The following is a 20,587-nucleotide window of genomic DNA, read 5'->3' as shown; positions in this document are numbered from 1 at the left end:
TCTGAACTTGCAGCATGTCCCCAGCCTGGGACGCACACTGCACGTGAATCATTTTCTGTCTGATATTGTTCTCTCTTGTGTCGCAACACAGATCCTGCTTGACGCTGATGTTCTCTGCACGTTGGCTTACATTTTATTCCTTCTGGTTTTGAACGTTATTGAAAATGAAGTGGCCATCTAGCTGGCCACAGACTTCGTCACAGGAGATCATCAATCTCTCCTAAGCACCTACTCATGTTTGGTGCTTGAAGATAAAGAGACGAGTCCCTGCCCCAAAGTTTACAGTGAAGGAACCAACCCAGCCAGGTAATGATAATCCCTCTTGGGCACCCATCTCTTTAGTGTGCCAGATACTTTCCTATCCGTTCTTTCTCAAGGCAACAGCTGGACAGACCTGGCTTGAAATCTCTGTCTGTTGCTTCTAAGTGGTGTGGTCTTGGGCATGTCACTCAACCTCTCCAAGCCTCAGTCTTCTGTCTATGACACAGAAGCAGCAATAGCACCTACCGCACATGGCTGTAGTGAGGATGCAATGGGAACACATGTAAACACCACCGTGCCGTGCACAGCAAGCACTCCAGAACCAGCTCCTCGTGAAAGAGGTAGAGTAGCTATTATTATTCCTTTGATGTTTTTTTCTTATGAGGCAACTGGGTGCAGGAAACTATAGTGTCTTATCTGAGGCCAAGCAGAACTGGCACCAAAACCTTGGTCTCCTGAGCCCAGACCACACTGCCTCCTTCCTAAAAGCTAGCAACTCCTGATTTAAAAGCACACAGACATTTAAGCCTCGCTGGAGTGACTCATAAGGAAATTTCCAAATACATTTGCTACCCCACCACTACCTGGAATAACTCTGGAAGGGCCCACGCAGAATTCCACACTGCCGTCTCCCCATAATGGCGATGGACTGGCCATATGGTCGTCTGGTTTTCCGTCTGCTCCTCCCGCAGGCGAGAGGGAGAGCAGGCCTGCCTGCCGGCGGAGGGGTTCGGCTCCTGTCTAATGGCCTCTGAAATGACGCTCACACATCAGCTCAGGAAATTCCACCTTCCCCATAAGTCTCGGAAATGGTTCCTGCTCGACAAACTTCATGCAAAAGAGGCTTTTACTGGTTACTTCTGACTTAATGCTTAAACATTTTCAAATGGAAGAGAGTTGTCTGGTTTTATTTCTTGTACATAACATAATGCACTTATCATTAGTCATTTCCTGTCTGTTCTTACTTGAAAATACACGCACTTTTTTCTGGTTTGCTGACTGCGATCTGAAATGTGAGACCTTTCGAGGTATGGAGGGCACAATGTATCTTGAAGCCATGACACTCCAACCTTAGACAAATTGCTCCAGCTCCCTGTAGCCTCCAATGATAGTGGGACTATTGGGTTCTTAACTTTTTAAAAATATGATGAAATTTCTGGGCTTTTCTCTGGGAAAAATACACATATTCTCAAAATTTTGTGTAGTTTCTGGGCTTACAGACACCCTGAAAGCCTTCATGTACTCCAGCTTGAAAACGAGCTCTGGTTTCCTGCTTGACATTCAAGGCCACCCCCCTGTGGCCTCTGGGTCTCCACCTACGAGCCCCCACCCCATTAGTACCTCCTCTCTACTAATCAACTTCACGCACCTGTCTCTCCAGCTGATTTGAATTCCTTAAGTTCCCCAACAGAGCCCTGTGCCTTTGCTTCCTCCACCAAGGACGTCCTTCCAACCATTTTCATGTTTCGAATATTATTCATCCTTTAAACCTCAGCTCAAGTGCCACCTCCTCCATGTCGGTGTTTTTTTGACTCGTCTCGTCAGGAAATAATCTTTCCCTACATTTTTCTCCTTTAGCAATTTGTCTTTTTGTTTAGGGCACTTCTCCCTTTCCACCTTATAGACATTTATGTGTGGGTCTTGCCTCTCCTACTGGCCTGTGAGCTAATTCACTTCTGTAAGTGCTCAGTAAACACTCTAAGGAACCAATGGCTGTTTCACTAATCCACGTGTGGCGTAAATGAAATGCAAACGAAGCTGCAAATATTCCTCTCTCTGTGACCCAGACTCCTGATTCACCTGAAATTTTCAAGGGTTCTTGGGGGTCAACGTGTGCTGATCTGTAGGGTCTGGCTACAAAGGAAGCCTTAGGAATCAAGAAAACCCCAGAATTTCAACAAAATGTCAGCTGTGCACACATAGACAGGACATTTGGCGGGACGGTCCAATGATTCTCCTGAAAGAATGTCTATTTCCAGAAGAATCATCTCTGATAAGAAAGATAATGTTCTACATTTATGAAGGCATGTATAGTCTAGAGGGTTTGGGAACCCCTCTTCCCTATGGTTGAGGGCATGTCAGTCAGCCGTACTGCCAATTTAAGGGGGAGGGATGTGGCCTTGGAGGATCTCTGATTAATATGTTTTCGATATTCTTCTTCAGGACAGGACAGAGTGACATTCCTTGGTCAAACTACAAGCCCCAGCCATGAGACTGAGCCCTTGGGAGATTCTTTGATCTCTGTTTTTTAAGAATGTTTCATCAGTATCCTAGATTCTATGTGGAATCGACCTAATTTGGGGATTCACCGAATCTATTTGTTCTAAACATGGCACGGGACCCAAGAGATATGTTTGGATTCAAGGTAAGATGTGCAGCCTGAGCTCCCAAAGAAGCCGTCAGAGGACCAACCTCTCTGAATTAGGGCAAAAGCAGCCCTGGCAGGCTGACTCCTGCCTTTGTAATACCCGGGTTGTTATGGTGATGGGAGGTAAATGAAGCTGAGAGAGGATGGAGAAATGTTACTGTGGGAAAAGGGGCTTCTGTGCCTTATATAAGTCATGTTCCAAGTATACACTTTTGAATAAGAGGCGAACAGTCTACACCCCAGCTCCCAGCACGGCGTGGCATCATGATATCGAGAAAATCCCCTCAGATCCCTCCAGGCCTGTCTCTGGCTTCATTCCAGGATCCTAAAGGGTTATGATTCCTGAGAAAGGAATTCAGTTACCAGAAATATCTACATTCAAGAAGAGGAGAAAAATGCTAGTAAAATGGCTTCCCCCGGGGTAAACTGACCTTCCAAAATTCAATCAATTGATGGAAGAATCGCCTTGTTTTTAAAATAATCAGGGAACGCAATTTATTCGCTTCTACTTCTGATAGAAGTTTTAAAAGAAGAAAGACTTAGGCTGCCCAAATACCTTGAGGAAAGGGGAAATTCTCCACTGATTTTCCTGACCATGTGGTGGTTCTAGAGTCCCACCCCATTAGCCCTCCCCTTCCCATGTCCCTACAGTGCCCGCAAAGTACCCTTGTATGAAAATCCACAGAGTCACTAGATATTACAAAACGTCATCAGAGTTCACAACAGTTCTCATATGACAGCTCTTTTCTTCCTTCAGGGGCCAAAGGCATTTTCTCCTAACCCAACAAATAAATACAGCTGACATCTTGCTACCTGGAAACAGAACCTTCCATTGACCACCAGCTCCAATGTCAATCCTAGTGCACAGTGATCTAGCAGCTTCCGTTTTAGGATATGTCGTTGGTTTTAAACTCAAAATTCTACTTTAAGTATACTAGGAACGAGAATGCTAACTAAGCATTATTTTTTGTTTGTTGTTTCATGTTCTAGTAGATAATTTTATTGTTGAGTAGTAAACTAAGCATTATTCAGTGCCTACTATATATTAAAAGTTTTTCACGGTGTTTCATTTAAACGTCATTATCCCCATTTGACAGAGATGTAATGTCCCCAAGGTAAGGATTTGAATCTCAGTCTCTTCAGCTCAAGAGAAAGTTCTTTCAACTATGCTAAGATGTGTATCAGCAGAACCGCCAGTTCCTCTCTCCGTAGAAGGCACAAGGACTGCTCTCAGTCCCACCACAAAACTGACCCAGCCTGCAAGCCCCCGAGGTGTGTGAAGATGTGTGACACATGGACACATGGGTCTGGTGCCCTTCTAATGCCCCCTGCACCTTCCCAGAGAAGTTTAGAGACACCAGGACATCTCTCTACCTTCTTCAGTCTGTGCGGGGAAAGTGAAGACCCACTTCAACAGTCTTACTGACAATGAGGGATACTTCAGACCTGCTTTTGCTCAAGAGTTGAAAGGAAAGGCTAGGATACCATTTGTTTTAAAAGGTTTAGGTTGGATCCTATGCAAACACAACAAACTGGCTTCTAAAGGTAACTTCCAGCCTAGAAGTCTGTGTGACATCATTTTCTGCCGTTGGCGTGACATGGTCTCCGATTTGGACACATATGATTCAGCAGTGCAACACTGTGCATTTTCTGTGGGCATAAGTATGATGCTTTTTCAAGTTATTCTGAAACATTTCTACACAAAGGAGTGAGAATAATTTCAGCCTTTTTCTCTGCATGGTAGAGTTATCAAAATGATAATAATAATATCGTACATATAAATGCACTTTACAGATTACAAAGTGCTTTCATGGACGGTCATTGCTGGTTTTTGTTTTTTTTAAAGGTGAAGTTAAGGGAAAATATTAGTAAGTGACATTTAGCTATTAACATATACCCTTACACGGTAGGTAGGAAAAGGGAGACATGAAAGGGTTTTTATATTAGAATTGAAGTCAGGTTCTTGAATTTCTAACTGTTCCTGGTTATCAATAAAAAAAGGTCAGTGCTTTTTAAATTAAAAACGAGATGCTGCTACATGTGACTTGATAAGTTGTAAAATGCCTTTCCTGTCCTTCCCAATGGTCCTGTGCCTCACCACTATTAAATTTCAGATCTGCAGCTCATGTGGATTATACAGAATGGCAGGTACAGAAAAACAACTAGAATAAGAAAAAGAAGCTAATTGTATTTTGAAGCTGTTTAATGTGAAAATACAGTGGTGCTCTCACATGTCTTCACAGTTTTGGTGGCAGAGGTTAAGGAAGAGGCTCAGGCCACACGTGGCCTTTGCACTTGTTCCCACCAAAGGAATCAGGATGCTAATGTGTCAAGGTCATCTTTAAAAAACTGTACTGCTGTGCCATCCTGGCATAGATAGCCACCAAAATCTCCCCAAAGTGAGGTAAAGTCCCTCAAGACCTCAATTCTACTGGTGAGATCAATAACCATTAGAGAGTAGATTTTCAAGGAATGAGTTTTATTGCAATTAATCTGACTAAACTGCAATTAATCCACTGCTTTTCCTTAGGGATGGCTAAAGAAAGCCGCTGTGTGTGTGTACAAGGGGACACATTACCCGGCTGCCTTGGTGTCTGAGCTGCTCCAATGATTCGGCAGACCTGACACACCACCACTTTGAAGCTCTAGTCAGTGGAAGCCACATCTGGCAGAATCGGCCCATTCCAACTACAGGTGAACATTCTCAGCCGAGTCTTGCCCACAATGGCAATCTGTGAGAACGCTCTGGAGGAGAACCCAGCCGAGCAGGCACCATCCAGCCTGACTCAGAATATGACAAATACTCCTTCCCAGTGACATTTCCTGCAAGGCAGTGGTGCTCAAGCTTGTCTGCACAGTAGAATCACCTAGGGAACCTAAAATATTTCTGTGGCCAGGCCTCTGGCCCAGGCTAATTAAAATCAGCATCTCTAGAAGAGGGGGCCCATGCACTGGTATTTATGAAAGCTCTCCAGATGGTTCTAGTGTGCAGCCAAGGGGAGAAGCACTACTGTAGGGTGATTCTAACAATATTTGGGCTTCAGCCCAGTTGGTGGGGGGCCACAGTAGAGGAACATGCAAAACACCACTTGCTTAGGGAAGTCAGCATTCCTTGAAGACTTGAACCACAGCTGACACGTGCTTTACATGTCTGGAAGCGTTTGAGTTAACCTAATTTGTCAGGGGTATGAGGAGAGCTATCTCAAATGTCTGTTTGATTTTTTTTTTTTTTTTTTTTTTTTTGCCTAAAACAGGCACAATGATATTTACCCAACCCTTAGTTTGTAAGAGCCAAGAATTTGGTAAAAACAAAACAAACAAAATACCCAAGTGAAATGTCATTCATTTCAGGGGTGACTTCACGGAGGGAGGGGCGGGGCACATACTGCCACCAATGGGAGAGAGAGAGATGATAACTATTGTAAATATTATAGAACTGCCAGAAGTTCATTAATTGGCTCTGTAGATTCTGAAACAAAAAGCTTATACTGCAAGTGTGTAAACACCACGAAGGAAATAAAAAGGGAGCGATGCTTACCACGTCCAAGTCACCTGTGGCCCACCTCTCCAGCGTTTTGTCTTCTCTCCCTATGCTTGAGGATTTCAAAGAGAAGCACTATGTGAACAATGGTGAGTGGGAGGAAATCCTATCACTGTGTTTTTCAAAGAGACTTTCCAGATTCAGTCAGCTAGAAATTCATTGGCTGAACTCCAAATGTTAGATTCATATTATAAGTCTCCATCTCTTGATTTTGAGTCACTATATCTGGGGAGTGATATTTATATATGACAATATGACTTACTAGATGGTTTAATGTGTAAATCTCACTCACAATGTTAACGCGTTCCAAGAACTTAACCTACCTGCTTAGGACACGGGAAGCAGAGTTGATAGAAATAAATGATATAAAAAACACTTACTGCTTCTCTCTTTTCTTCTTAAGTGGGTCCATGAGGCGCAGTGTGTCTCTGATGACGGCCACTTTCACTTCTTCATCAACGAGGCTGGGGACATTTTCAAACACCCCTGGAGAAAGCTTGAATGGGGAAGGATTGTGTGTTACAATGGAGAGAGTGATTCAGTGCCAAGTAACTATCAGTATCCAATCCTCCCACTAGATCCACTGGTTGTACTGTTAGATTTTCCTTATATTAATCCATAGATGAGAATTTTTTAAAGGCTCTCTTTACATTGCCTTAAAAATGTCAATGTCTTTTTACAAATCAACAAAATACATGAAGAGGAAAAAGAGCGCTGTTTTTCTGATTATCAAAATTATACATGCTCATTGTAGAAACTTTGGAAATATAGAAAGGGGTTAAGAAAATTAAAAGAATTCACATAGTCTCCCCACAACCCAGTATTAATATTTGGTGTATTTCCTTCTAGTCTTTTGTATGCATTTTTTTAGGGAGGAGAAAAATATAACCACTGTTAAATGTACTATTTATCTTAGTGATTTAAGCATGTCAACATGGCTAAATCATATTCATAGAATTTCAATTAGTTCATCTCCTGAGGCTAACTAATTAGTTCATGTCAAAACTGTTGGGAAGGCTCCGCTGTTTCGACGTCTGCAGACCTTAAAAATTGGAAGAATGGCATGCTGGGAAATTACCATAGGTTGAAAAGGTCTTATATTAATAGACTATGTTCGGAGCTCAACAAAACTGGAATTATTAAGACTTGAACAGAACTTTGCTGTGCAAATTTGGGAATACTGAATCTTTTTAGCCGAATGAACAACATGAGAGTGGGACTATTCAGTCGTATGGCTATATATTCAATGAGATACCCAAAATACTTACTTCTTGCTCATGTTCGATTCTCATGCTGGGATTTGCATTTACTTCAAGTAGTATAGGCTTCAGATTTTTCATTAGAAGAATGTCAAAGCCTAAAATCTGGACAGGATAAACATAATTCAGAATTACTCCCTCTAGCTACAATTTCTTTTCGGGAATTGAGTATGGCATTAGGATCATTAAGGCGAAAATAAATTCAAATCAGCTTGGCCCCCAACCTGGGTCTTGCCCCTGCCTTCTCTTGTCCACAGCCCTTCTCCCTCTGGGTGTACTTGTCAGGTCAAACGGATAGCAGCAAATTTTGTAGGAACCTTGATAACGGGATGAGTTCCCATAGTGCATTTCAGCACTATGGGTGTCATCTGTAGTGCTATAAGATGATGACCTCTTTCTTCTGTAACAGGTTTTTTACTATGTTAAGAATCAGTGGTAGTCCATCAATTTCACCCTCTCCTGCTCTCCTCTATTAAGTTGCTTCTTAGCAGGTCTCTGAAAACCCAAGGCTCCTTTCTTAACCTCTGGTGTACATCAGTATCACTAAGGACCCCTTTCAAAACCACTGCTCATCCCTCAACCCACACCTGTGAGTCAGAAGCTTTCAGAGTAGAACACAGGCAAATGTATTTTGAACAACAAATCCCTCAGAGATTCTGATATACCTTCTTAGCTAAAGAGAAGCGAATATTTATTAGACACCTACTGGGCACCAATTACTATACAATGCACCAATTATTTATAATCTCATTTAATCCTTATGAGAGTGTATTTGAAGGAGGGATTATGCTCTCCGTTTTACGGAAGCAGAAACTGAGTCTCAGAAAGGCCAATGGATTTCCCCAAGTCTGCCTAGCTGGTAAGTGACAGAGCTGGATTTCACACCCAAGCAGGACTGGCTATATACTTTGTGAGACCCAGTGCTAGATGAAAATGCAGGGCCCCTTGTTCAAAAAGTATTAACAACTTTATGAGAGTGACAACAAAGCATTAAACCAGGCATGGAGCCCTTCTGAGCACGGGGCGCTGTCTGACTGCACAAGCCTTGTACCTACGAAGCCGCCTGCACCCACGGCTGACTCCAACACCATTTATTGGACACATCTCTAGAATCCAGCATGCTGCCTCAGATGAGGCTTTGTCTTCTTCTGGCCTCTTTCAATTCCTCACAAGCCCTATGCTGGGGTAAGCCACCTGTGCATCTCGTCCTCTCTGCCTGAAACAGTCCTTCCCCTAGCTAACTCCTCTTCATCCTTGAGATCACAGGTCCTAATTAGATTCAGCCTCCAACTACAAGGATGTCAGATTCTTGAGAGGACTCTCATTATTTCTATAGGAGGTGATAAGGTAGAAAGCTTCTAACAGAATTGATATAATCACAAAGTTTCAAAACGTAATGTGGAGAACAAAGGAGAGAAAGAAAAAAATATAGCTGTATCCCCTCCTCTGTGGACTCAAGAAGAAAAGATGAGGGGAAATCCATTTACTTGTCTGTATAGAATATGCATTAGTTAAATGATAATTATTAAACTGTAGCTTTATCTTTATTAATGAAATCAGAGCCTGAATGACCATTTTTGGGGGGTAATTCAAGATGAGGTTATTCTTCAGCGAAGGGCAATAAGGATGAGATGTTGGGAAAAGTCATCCTCAGTCTATTTTTCTTTCCCTGGTCATGAAAAGAAAGGAATGGAAATTCAGTAGAGAATGTTACATGTATTATAGATCTGCTTAATAATATATGACAAGTGGATGTGAGTAATGAGGCCTTTAAGAGACTCTGGTGACGTCATCAGTCTAACTTCAGACCTGGTCTGGGACACGTGATGGTGATGAGGCTACAGAGAACAGCGGGCTGTAGTGCCAACGTTTATCATCGTTAGTCATCAACGCTTACTTTCTGCTACATCTTAGAAGTTTGGACTTGTACTTTCTCAGCCGGGTAGACTCTTCCCAGTTCAATGCATCATGGTTTTCTGGATATAAAGCCATAGGAAAGCTGGAGAAGGGAGGTGGTATCAGCCGTATTGACCTGTACCCTCCAGTGGCACGATAGTTTCCGGAATCTAAACGTTGGTGCCTGTAGTTGAATATGTTGGGTCTTGTACAGGAATGCTTTGGAGTTAGAAAGACGTGGGCTACAATCTCAGCTCAGTCTCTTACACTAGCTAAACGACTCCAGGTGTGGTGCTTAGCCTCTCTGAGTCTCACCTGCCTCATCTGAAAAATGGGATAACAATGGCTACCTTGCAGGGTAGTTGATAATGGAAGCAAAAAGGACCTAGGTTTATGCTCATTATATAGGAGGTACTCAGTATATGCTAGCTCCTGTTCCAGTTTCCTACTAACCCACCAAAAAGAAACGGCATTAGTGGCTTTGGAGTCCAGAGGAGACAATTTCAAATCTTAGTTCTGCCTTCAACTTGTGTAATACAGGCAAGTTACTAAGCAGCTCTAAGGCCCAGTTTCCTCATCTGTAAAATGGGAATAAGAATAGTACATACCTTAGTTCATTCATTCATAAAATATTTATTGAATGCTTCCTATGTTCCAGGAACTATTCTAGCTTCTGGAAATTTAGTAGTGGACTAGACAAAGTCCTTCCCCTCATGGAGCTTACAACCAAGTAGGAGAGACAGGATCAAATAAAGATAATGTAATGTAAAATATTTTGCACATTGCCTGATGCATAGTAAGCATTTAACGAAGGTCAGCTTTATTACATTTTTCACAGGTTCAAGGATATATGAATTGTTTTCTTTTCAAAAGTTTGATGAAATATGTAGCACCAATGGATCTCAATAAACAGAGTCACAGAACTGGGAGGAGCTTAGAGATGATCTTCTCATAAAATCCTGGAATATCAGAGCTGGCAGAAAAATCAGGAATTTACGTGGTCCGGTGTTTTTCAAAATGAGATTCTTTTGTGGGGAAGCACTGGGGAGGCCAGATCAGATCAACTTTTACCTGTTTTACATACTGAGAAAAAGCTTTGTATTTTTCTGAAAAACTACTAACCTAGTCTAACACCTATTTTACGCAGACCAGAAACCTGCAGCTTAGAAAGGGGAAAACCTCTTTGTGGTTTGGTGATAGAGTAGGAATTGTCAAATGGAGAGAGAGAACTTTTCAATCTTGTGATACTCTGCCCCAATCCAAGCAATTCAATCAGCAATTAGGTGTTGCATACCCCCTACTTGAGGGGCCCTGGGGATTCAAAGATATCTGTCCTTCATCCCTGACCTCTAGAAGCTTCCAAAGAAGTTGGGGAGAATAGGATCCTGAGCCATTAATTGTAAACTCAGGCAAAGGCTCCAAGCTACATTCCAATGAGAGAGGATTCTCTCCTGAGCCCCAGAACTACACATTCATCTGCATCCAGGGTATTCCCAACTGGGCGGTCCCAGACTCCTCAAATTCAATGCATCCATGCTTACTATCTGTACTTGGCAGCCTCTAAGATGGTCCCAACGATCCCCCTCCCCAGGAATACCTCCTGGTATTCATGCCCTTGTGTAATCCCCTCCCCTTGAGTGTGGGCTGCACCTAGTGACTTGTTTCTAACAAATAAAATAGGGCAGAAATGATGGGATGTCACTACCAATATTAGGTAATAAAAAGACTGCGGCTTCCATCTTGGGATGCATTCTCTTACTCTCTTGCTCGCTCTGAGGGAAGCCAGCTGCTATGTTGTGAGCTGCCCTATGGAGGAGTCCAGGTGACTAGGAACTCATGGCTCCAGCCAATAGCCAGGCGGGACCTGAGGCCTGCCAACAGCCATGTGAGTGAGCTGGGAAGAGGATCTTTCCCCAGCCAAACCCTGAGATGACTGCAGTCCTGGCCAACTTGTTGATCGCAGCCTTCTGAGAGACCTTGAACCAGAGGCAGTCAGCTAAGCCTAGATTCCTGATCCACAGAAACTGTGACATAATAAATATTTGTTAGTTTAAGCTGTGAGGTTTGGGGGTAATTTGTTACTCAGCAATAGATAATTAATTCACCGTCTTTCTCTAAAATCTACTTTGTCTCCTATATTCCTTATCCACCCAACCACTTAAGTCAAAAATTTCTCCTTCATCCTTTACATCTAGCTGCTCCCCAACTCCTGTACATTCCACCTCCCAAAGAGCTTTCTAGATCTGGTCCACCCTCACTACTTCAAGTCCACAGCAGGTCTGCACCATCTTTCACCCTGGCTACTTTCATAGCTTCCCTGTTAGTTTCCCTCTCTCAAATTCTCCCCTCTGATTCATCTGGCACAAGGGGCTGCCAGAGTAATTTTTCTAAAATACAAGTAGAATAGTAACACTCATTTGCCTACAATCTCTGCCTACAGAATGAAACCCAAGTTCCATAGCATGTCCTACAAGTTCCTCTATGACCTGGCATCTGTCTCACACTCCAGCTTTATTTCCACACACTCACTACTGCACATCTTGGGCTCTAATTATGCTGAACTATTAGAGGTTCTAGGAGGCTTTGCTGCTCTCTGCTTGTATATTCTTCTGCGTGGAAGACAACCTTATCTATCAAATACTTATTGAGCACCTACTAAATACTAGTTACTGTTCTAGGCACTGGGAATAAAGCAGTGAGCAAGTCAAAGGACGTTTTAACATCCTGCCCTCTTGGAGCTTACATTCTAGTGGAGAGAGAGGCCACAAGCAAGTTAATAATTAAAGCAAAGTAAGAACATAGAATGTGACATGGAAGGTGGAGGGGAAGGTTTGGTGGTTTAGATACAATGGTCAGGGAAGGCCTTTCTAAGGAAGTGACATTTGTCATCCCATTTTCTTCTGGCTTGCACAGTTTCTGATGAGAACTTTTTGGTTATTCTTTGTTTCTCTGTACATAATTGTCTTTTCTCTCTAGCTGCTTTTAAGATTTTCTTATTATCACTGGTTTTCCACAATTTGATTATGATTAGCTTTGGTGTGTGTGTGTGTGTGTGTGTGTGTATCCTCCTTAGAGTCTCTTGAGCTTTTTGGATTGTGGGTTTATAGTTTTTAACAAATTTGGAAATTTTTGGCCATATCCTCAAATATTTTCCTGTATCTTCCTTGTCTCTTCTGCTCAGGGAACTCCAATTACACATATGTTAAACCAACTGATATTGTACAATAGGTCACTGAAGGTCTGTTCATTTATTTTTCCAGTCATTTTCTTCTCTCTCTTTAATTTTGGATAGATTCTATTGCTGTGTCTTCAAGTTCACTGACCATTTCTTCTGCAGTGTCTAATCTGCTGTTAATCCCATCCAGTGAAGTTTTGGTTTCAGATATTGTGTTTTCTTCTCTAGAAGTTTCATTTGGTTCTTTTTAATAGCTTTCATTCTCTATTCATTAAGCACATATTTCCCTTTAAACTTTTGTATATAGTTATAATAGCTGTTTTAACATCCTTTTCCTACTAGTTTCATCATTTCTAATATTTCTGGGTATGTTTTTATTGATTTTCCCCCTTGGTATGGGTTACTTTACCTGCTTTGTGAAATGCCTAGTGGTTTTTTACTGGATGCTGGACATTGCAAATGCTATAATGCTGAGTGTCTGGATTTTGTCTTCTTTTAAAAAGTGCTAGGCTGTTTTGGAGTTAGTTATTTGCAGATTAGTTTGACACCTTCAAGGCCTACTGTTTAAGCTTTACTAGGTTGGGCCCAGAGTAACTTTCATTCCAGGGAAGATTCGGTCCATTATGGCATAACTTCTCTAGAGTCTCCATTGAATGCTCCCAGTGGTCATCAAGGACTATCCACACTAGCCTTTCAGAGCTTGAACATCTCCCTGCTTTGTGTGAGCTCTGGAATTTGTTTAGCTTATCAGTTTACTGGCCATTCTTTGCCCAACTTTGCGGATCAACACTCCACACATGCACGGCCTAGCACTCAGCAAAGACACATGGGGATCCCATGAGGTTTCTGGAGCTCTTTTCTTGCTTGGCTCCCTCCTTTTCAGAGTTCTTCCCACAGAACTGCTGCCACCTCAGCCTTCCCAAACTTTCATCTCTGTCACCTCAACTCATTGAGGGCACAGGGCTCTATTTCGGTTCCCCCTCCTTGTGCCCATGTTCTGGAGATTGCCCCAGACAGAAAGCTGAGGCAACCGTAGGACTCACCTTGGTTTTTTTCCCCTTTCCTTGAGGATCACATCGCTGAGCTGTCTGTTGTCCAAAATCTGAAAACATTTATTTCATGTATTTTGTCTAGCTTTTTAGTTGTTTGCAGAAGGAGGTTAAGTCCAGTCTTTGTGACTCCATCATGACCAGAAGCAGGTCTCAGGAGGTGATATATGAACAGGGACTGAATGAAGTGAGCGAATAAGTCACTTGACTTGCTAAGGAAGAGCTGTCGGGGTAGAGGGAACAGCAAGAACAGAGGCCACTTTTGAAGAACAGCAAGGAGTGAGCAAGGGAGAGAGTGGCAGGAGATGAAGTCAGATAGAAAGACAAGGGACAGATTATGTAGCATCTTGTAGGCCATGGTAAGGAGCCAGGATTTTAAGTGCAGTGAGAAAGCCATTGGAGAGTTTACACAAGGGAAGTAATTTTATCTGACTTGTTTTAAAAGAATCACTTTGGCTACAGTGAGAAAAATAGGCTATAAGCAGCAAGGGTGACAAACGGGACATCAATTAGGAAGCTACTGCAGTGTTACAAGTGCAAGGTGATGGCTGCCTGAACTGGGATGGTAGCAGTGGAGGGGGTTAGAAGTGGTTACATTTAGGATGAATTTTAAACTCTCTTTGCAACAGTTGCTTATGGATTGGATTTATGAAAGAAGGAAAAAGAAGAAATAGGATGACACGTTTTTGATCTACATAACTGATTGAATGCTATTAACTTACTGAAACAGAAAAAACAACGGGAGACTAAGTTTGGGAGGGAAACCAAGAGTTTGATTTTGGATATGTCAAGTGTAAGATGCTCACTAGAAATCCTAGTAGAAAATGAAAGTGGGCAGTTGGATAGGCCAGTCTGGAGCTCAAGGAGAGGTCAAGACTAGAGACACAAATTTAGCATCAACAGCACATAGCTGGTACTTAAAGCCACAGGGCTAGATGAGTGGTGGTAGATAAGCAGGCAACTTTCCAAGGATGGAATCCTGGGGATCTCCAACACTGACAGTCCAGAAGAGGCTGAGAAGCAGCAGTCAATGAGGCAGGAGGGAAAAAAGGAGAGTGTGGTGTCCCTCACCTTTTCCTGCTTGGCAAATTCTTCTTCATGCCTTAAGCTCCAGCATAAGCATCTCCTCCTCCGGGAAGCCTTTTCTTACTGGGTTAGGCAAAGTTAAATTACTCCCTGTTCTGTGCTCTCCCGCATACGCCCTCTTACAGCATTTATTACAAGGAATTGTGATTCTCATGTGTCATCTTCCTCACTAAGCTGTGCACCTCTCAGTGGCAGGAAATGTGTCTTATCCATAACCACCTGCCCCTCAACTAGCTCAGGGTTTGTCTCAGTGGGTGCCCCAGGAATGTGTCCAAGGGAAGAAAAAAGTTTAACTATCAGAAGCAGTCAAGGATGGCTTTAAAGAGAAGGTAGGATTTGAGCAGCACTCTGTTGGAAGGCATTGAATTTCAAAAAAGTGAGAATAGGAGACAGCATGCCAGGCCAAAACAGAAGAGAACAAATGGGCAGAACTGGGAAAGCACAAGTTATGTCCAAGAGACAGAAGTCGGCTCTGTTTGGCAGGCCTGCAGGGCTCAGGGAGGATACAGGGAAGCTGGGCTGGGGCCAGGCTGGGAGGCAACCTATACCAAGCTAAGGACTCGGTTCTCAAACTACGCTCCTTGGAACACCAGTGTTCCATTAAGTTTAAAATGTGAAAATTTCATGGTTTCCTATAACTTCAAGACACTTCTTCATAGACAAGTTTCAGAACTGTTGTTACAGATACCAAACGATGTAATAATAATAAAATCTGTCATTTAGTCAGTGATTACTGTGTACTAGGTACTGTGCCAAACGTTCCACATGGCTTTCTCTCATGGGATCTCACAACAACTCTGTGAGGTAGACACAAGTATTATCTCTGTTTGCAGATAAGGAAACTGAGGCAGAGAAAGGTTAACTTGCCACACTCACAGCTAGAGTGCTGGACGGAGGAGCTGGGGTTAGCTCAAACCAAGCCCCTGTGTGATCACTGGATTGCTTCTTCGCCTCCTTCCTGTGGGGTGTCTGGGGCTGAGGGGAAGGAGGAGGTCAAAAGAACAAAGGAAAGAGAGGAGAAGCACCTTAGGATGTAGGGAAGGTGTCTCCTCCAGACATCTAAGGGGAAGGATCATGGCCAAGGAGAGAATTAGACACAGAGATAGAGGAAGATAGAGACCAAGCAGTGGAATTGGGAAAGAATGTTCTGGAAAGCTGAGCTGGAGACCTTTCCTCTGTGTGTGTATTTCTGCCACATGAATCATCTACACAGATGGCCCTCGCTGTTTAAGCCAGAGTCACACTGCTGCCCTCAAGAAGACTGACAGGAGGATATGTTGCTGGGGGCTGCCTGAGCAATGACAGGGGGACAGGCCGAATGACAGGGCAGCCACGTTCCTAGGCAACAGATTACAGGAAACCTGCCCACAGCCTGAGCCGCGCCAGCAGCTGCTCTGGGCCATCACAATTTCCCAAGTAGTTATTGTGGCTATGATTGGAAAGGGGTCACAGTCACATGTTTAAGATAAATGTAATTTTGTTGGCTAGGGTTTATGTTCTGGAATGCAATCTGGGCCAGGCCCAGGCTACAAGCAAAAGGGGTTTCAAAGCAGAGATAATTTATTATACATGCACAGAACACCGTAGTTTGCAAAGCCCTTCATAATCTTTGGCTCAGGTGAGTTGGACAACAACTCTGTGAGGTGGGTGAGGAAACTGAGGCACAGAGAAGTTAAGTGACTTATGCAAGATCACACAGCAAGTCAATGGCAGAACGATGCATTGACCCTAAATCTTTGGGCTCCAAACTAGTTCAAGTGTTTGAGATCCAAACTAACAAGTGTTTTAACAAATGATAAGAATAAAGAAAGCAAGAGAAGACTCTAAGGAGAAAAGAATAATCTTTCCTCAATCACTGTGAATCTGAAATGTATGGTAAAACAAATATCACTTATCTATCACTTTATGGCTTGTCAAAGTATTTCACCTGCATCACTTCACAGTACTCCTCGGAAGGCAGGTAGGGAAGTGAGTGTAGGTGATTCAGAGAGAAAGAAATGGAGGCTCAGGGCCGTGAAGAAACTTGCCCCAGGTCACACAGCTGGAAGGCGAGGAGTTCCCCCTGGGGCTTTACTCCGGGCCCTGGGCTCCTCCCCTGACCCCAGGCCTGGAAGCATTTAGCGCGGTCAGGCAATGGAAAACGGCCCAGGGCTGCGGTTCCATTGGGTGGACGGGATCTGTCCAAACCAGTGGCTCCCCCCCTGTCTGCACTCCAGTCCCCACAGCTGGGGCCCCGGTTCCATCCCGACGGCTGCCCCATGCAGCCTGTCCATAGCAAACAGCCGCCCTGGCCCTCCACCCTGCGCCCGCACTATGCCAGGGCTCTGTGGCTTGGCCATGCATGCCGGGCCCACATGACACTCCTGGAATAGCTGTTACTGTCAAACAGATGTGACCACAGTCCCCCAGATGACCCCTGGGTGCCTCCACGTTGCCACTGTCCCCTTTGCCCTGACCTTTTGATGGCTCGGGCCAGGACTTGTTTTCTCTGGTCCTACGTCCAAGTTCTGCCCACTTACTCTCTCTAATGCCTTAAGGCACCTGCCTGATGGCTGAGCCGGCCATCCTGGACAGATCTCTGGATGACAACCAGCCCTCCTGGAACTGATCACTGCCCAAATCCCCCTCCAAAGGGCTCCACCAGCCTGCCTGGAAATCCTGAAGACTGGTGCCCAGCCCCCGGTGTAGCCTCTCTGGATTCAGGGCTGCACCTTAGGACCAGCCTCCTCTCCTGCTTTTAAATGAAGGCCCCATCCATTAGAGACGCTGCCCCACTACCTCCCCTCTCCCTTCTTGTTCTGTGCTACCTGTTACTCTCCTGCCACAGTCTTAGACAGAAGACTAGAAACTACCCCAGTGTTCATTGACAGAGAAACAAATTGTGCCTATTTACAGTGGAACATACAGCAGTGCACATGAAACGGTACCAACGACCCACATCAACACGTAGTGGGAAAGAATGTGGCAGAAGACTACATACTTTATAATAGCATTTTTATAAAGCTCAAAAAACAAGCAAAACAAAACAATATATTGTTTAGGGATACATTCATGTGTAATAAAAGTACTTTTAAAGCAAGGTAATGATAAACATAAAATTCAGGGTAATGGCTACCTTGGGGGGTGAGTGGAGACATGGGATGGGGGAAAAGCACAGTAATTGGAGATCTTAGGCTGGGAGATGGGTTTGGGATGATCATTTTGTTCTGCTTCATAGCTTACATATATGTTTCATGTGTTCTTTTCTATACAGCAACTACTACAAAATAATTTTAAAGATTAGATGGAGAGGGTCCCGGAGGTACTCTGTCTTATCATCTGCTCCCCATTCAGATTTATCTGGTGGCAGGAAATTGTGCACCTACTAAGTGCCTGGACTCCACGTTCCCCACTGCCTTCACAGCCAGACGACCCAAAAGAATGCTCTACCCTCATTCCAGTTTCCTTCCCTGCCTCACTCTGGCTCAGTCCACTACACTCTGGCCCCTGTCCCCTCACTCCACCGAAGACAATTCTGGCTGAAGTCAGTAAGTACAATGGACAGCTTCAGTTCTGGTCTTGGGTGACATCTTAGCAGCACCTGCCTAAGTGGACCCCCACCTGCTTGTTCTCCAAACACATCTTCCTTGGCATTTAGGGTGCTCCCTCTCCTGAGACGCCTTCTATATCTGAAGTCACTTCTTCTTGGCCACATTTTCTGGGTCCCCCTCCTCTGCCTGTCCCTTACTTAAAAGGTGGTGCCCACAGGGCTCTTCTCACCCTGTGGCCTCTCAAGGCTTCAGTCACCATCTGACCACTGATGAGGTCCCAGTCTTCCCCTCCAGCCCAGATCTCTCTCTCCTGAACTCCAGGCCCAAATGTCCAATTGTCCACTCAACCCCTCCACTTGGATGTCACATAGGCACTTCAAAGGCATGTCCAAGCCCAACTCCTGGCCTTCCCCCCACAAGCCTGGTCCCCTTCCAGTGGCTTCTGTCCATCCATCCAAGTGCCTAAGCCACCTGTGAGTCAGCCTTGGTTCCCTCCCTCACTGCCTCTGTCTCTCCACCCTCTCCCAGCCCCAAGCAATCACCAAGTCTGGACATTCTGCCTCCTACTGGCTCTCAAATCTACTTTCCCCATCTCCACCAAGACCTTCCTAATCTAAGCCAGTATCATCTCTTGCTTGTATGAAAGCAACTGGCTCACTAGTTCCCTCCCTGCTCCCAGACTTGCCTCAATCCATTCTCCACCCAGCAGCTGGTTTGTTCTTCAGAAATGCAAATCTGAGTGCATCAGTCCCCTGCTAACATCCTCCAGGGGCCCCCACTGCCTCAGCTCTCCATGACTTGGCCCCTACCTGCCTCTCCCACTTCATCTTCCCTCATCTCCCTCCACCTCTCTGCCTCAAACCCCACCCTCCAACCATATGGAACCTCTTTCAGTTCCTCGAACACTTCATGCTCCCCTCTTACCCCTAGGGCTGCAAACACGTCTCCCCCTAGAACACTTTGTCTCCCCCAGACCTATCCAGTCTCACCTGCTTCATCTAATTTGTATTTCAGGTTCCAGTTTAACTGCCGCTTCTTCTGGGAAGGCTTCCCAGACCACCCTCACTCCCACTCAGAAAATGCTGGATGGTCCCACAATCTCACGCTCCCAGTAATTTTCTTGCTCCATTCTAGTGCTTGTGACACTGTATACTAATTGCTTTTTAAATTATTTGTCTCCCACGATAGTAGACTCTGCATCAGCCAGCGGGGACCTGACATGCTGTCTCACTAGGACCTTGGACAGTGCCTGGCCCCTACTAGGCAGGTGGTAAAATTTACTGGAGGAAAAAATGAATAAATGAATGGCAGGCACTGGGCTTTACATACGTTATCTCATTTAATTCTTACAAGGATCCTTTAAGAAAGGTACTAGTAGTCTCATTTTACAGATAAGAAAAGGGAAGTAACTTGCCCAAATCACACAGCTAGCAAATCAAAAACTGGAAGTCGGACCCTGGTTTAACGCCAACAGCCACCCCTCCCCACTCTGGCCATCCCATTCCATCCCTCACCCCACATGAGGCCAGGGAGCTCCCTATAGGCCCCGCCAAGATTGAGAACTCAGGCTGGGAACTAGCAGTGGTTACCTGGAAGCACGTGGGCCCCGGCCTCCCTGCAGGGATGTCCGACTGGTAGAAAACTTTGAGCTCTGGAGTCAGGGCAATGACAGTCTTAATCACCAAGGAGATGATATCAGACCAGACCTTCTTGATGTCAACACCTTTGGAGGACAACCTACAAAGAATGCTCGAGAAAGTCCTTTTGCTGCCTGTGCTAGTACTGTCCGAATGGACAAAGTTACCGCTGTGGATGTTCAGTGAGTAGTTGGTTAAGTGCATAAAGATGTGGTGTAGGTTTTTGGGGGTGGGCTCCTGATATGGCTCAGTACAAAATCTAGAGAGTCCATCTTTGGCTATATAAATCTCTAGGGGATCTAAGGACTTTAGTAAGACATACAGACGAATATCGAACTTGAGCTTGTCGATAAGGAGAGGTTTGCAGATGTATTCCTGGACCACTGCCGGCCTGCTCTGGAGGGTCCCTGCCAGGCGGATGTCACTGGGGTCTTTAATGAGGTAGATTCCGTCACCCTGACAACCACCATCAGGTTTCACAATAAAAGTGGGCTTCCAGGAGGGGTCACCATCTTTCACCATTCGAACCTGGGGGGAAGAAAGAATGGTTAGCATTGTGGTTTTTTCCCCTCTGGACCCCCAAGGCAGAGCAGGACCTTGGCAAACATTTGGTTAATGAGTGACAAAATTGGCCCTGCCTATACGAGTGAGTCATTTAACCAATGACGATGATGACCATAATGATCTAGTAGCATTGATGAGTGCCTACTATGCACTAGGTACTATCTTGGGCACTTTACGTAAGTTATCTCATCTGTACAGTGTTTCTCTTTTAATAATCTAGG

At 44.4% G+C, this 20,587-nt stretch overlaps 1 protein-coding gene across 1 annotated transcript in view; it reads right to left on the bottom strand.

Annotated features, from left to right (window-relative positions):
* Nucleotides 1-20,587, bottom strand: part of TTLL11 (tubulin tyrosine ligase like 11) — a 235,594-nt gene that overhangs the window by 120,845 nt on the left and 94,162 nt on the right. Inside the window, exons 4-6 of the mRNA XM_087419160.1 lie at nucleotides 19,755-20,330; nucleotides 7,439-7,534; nucleotides 6,551-6,666 (exon numbers count right to left, since the gene is read on the bottom strand). Of these exons, the coding sequence (XP_087275286.1) occupies nucleotides 6,551-6,666; nucleotides 7,439-7,534; nucleotides 19,755-20,330 (788 nt within the window). The remainder of the gene's footprint in view (nucleotides 1-6,550; nucleotides 6,667-7,438; nucleotides 7,535-19,754; nucleotides 20,331-20,587) is intronic.

Source organism: Ceratotherium simum, chromosome 29 (assembly GCF_057802395.1).
Source record: "Ceratotherium simum simum isolate JZ-2026a chromosome 29, ASM5780239v1, whole genome shotgun sequence".
Classification (NCBI taxonomy): Eukaryota; Metazoa; Chordata; class Mammalia; order Perissodactyla; family Rhinocerotidae; genus Ceratotherium; species Ceratotherium simum.
This window is presented reverse-complemented; position numbering and strand designations above follow the sequence as displayed.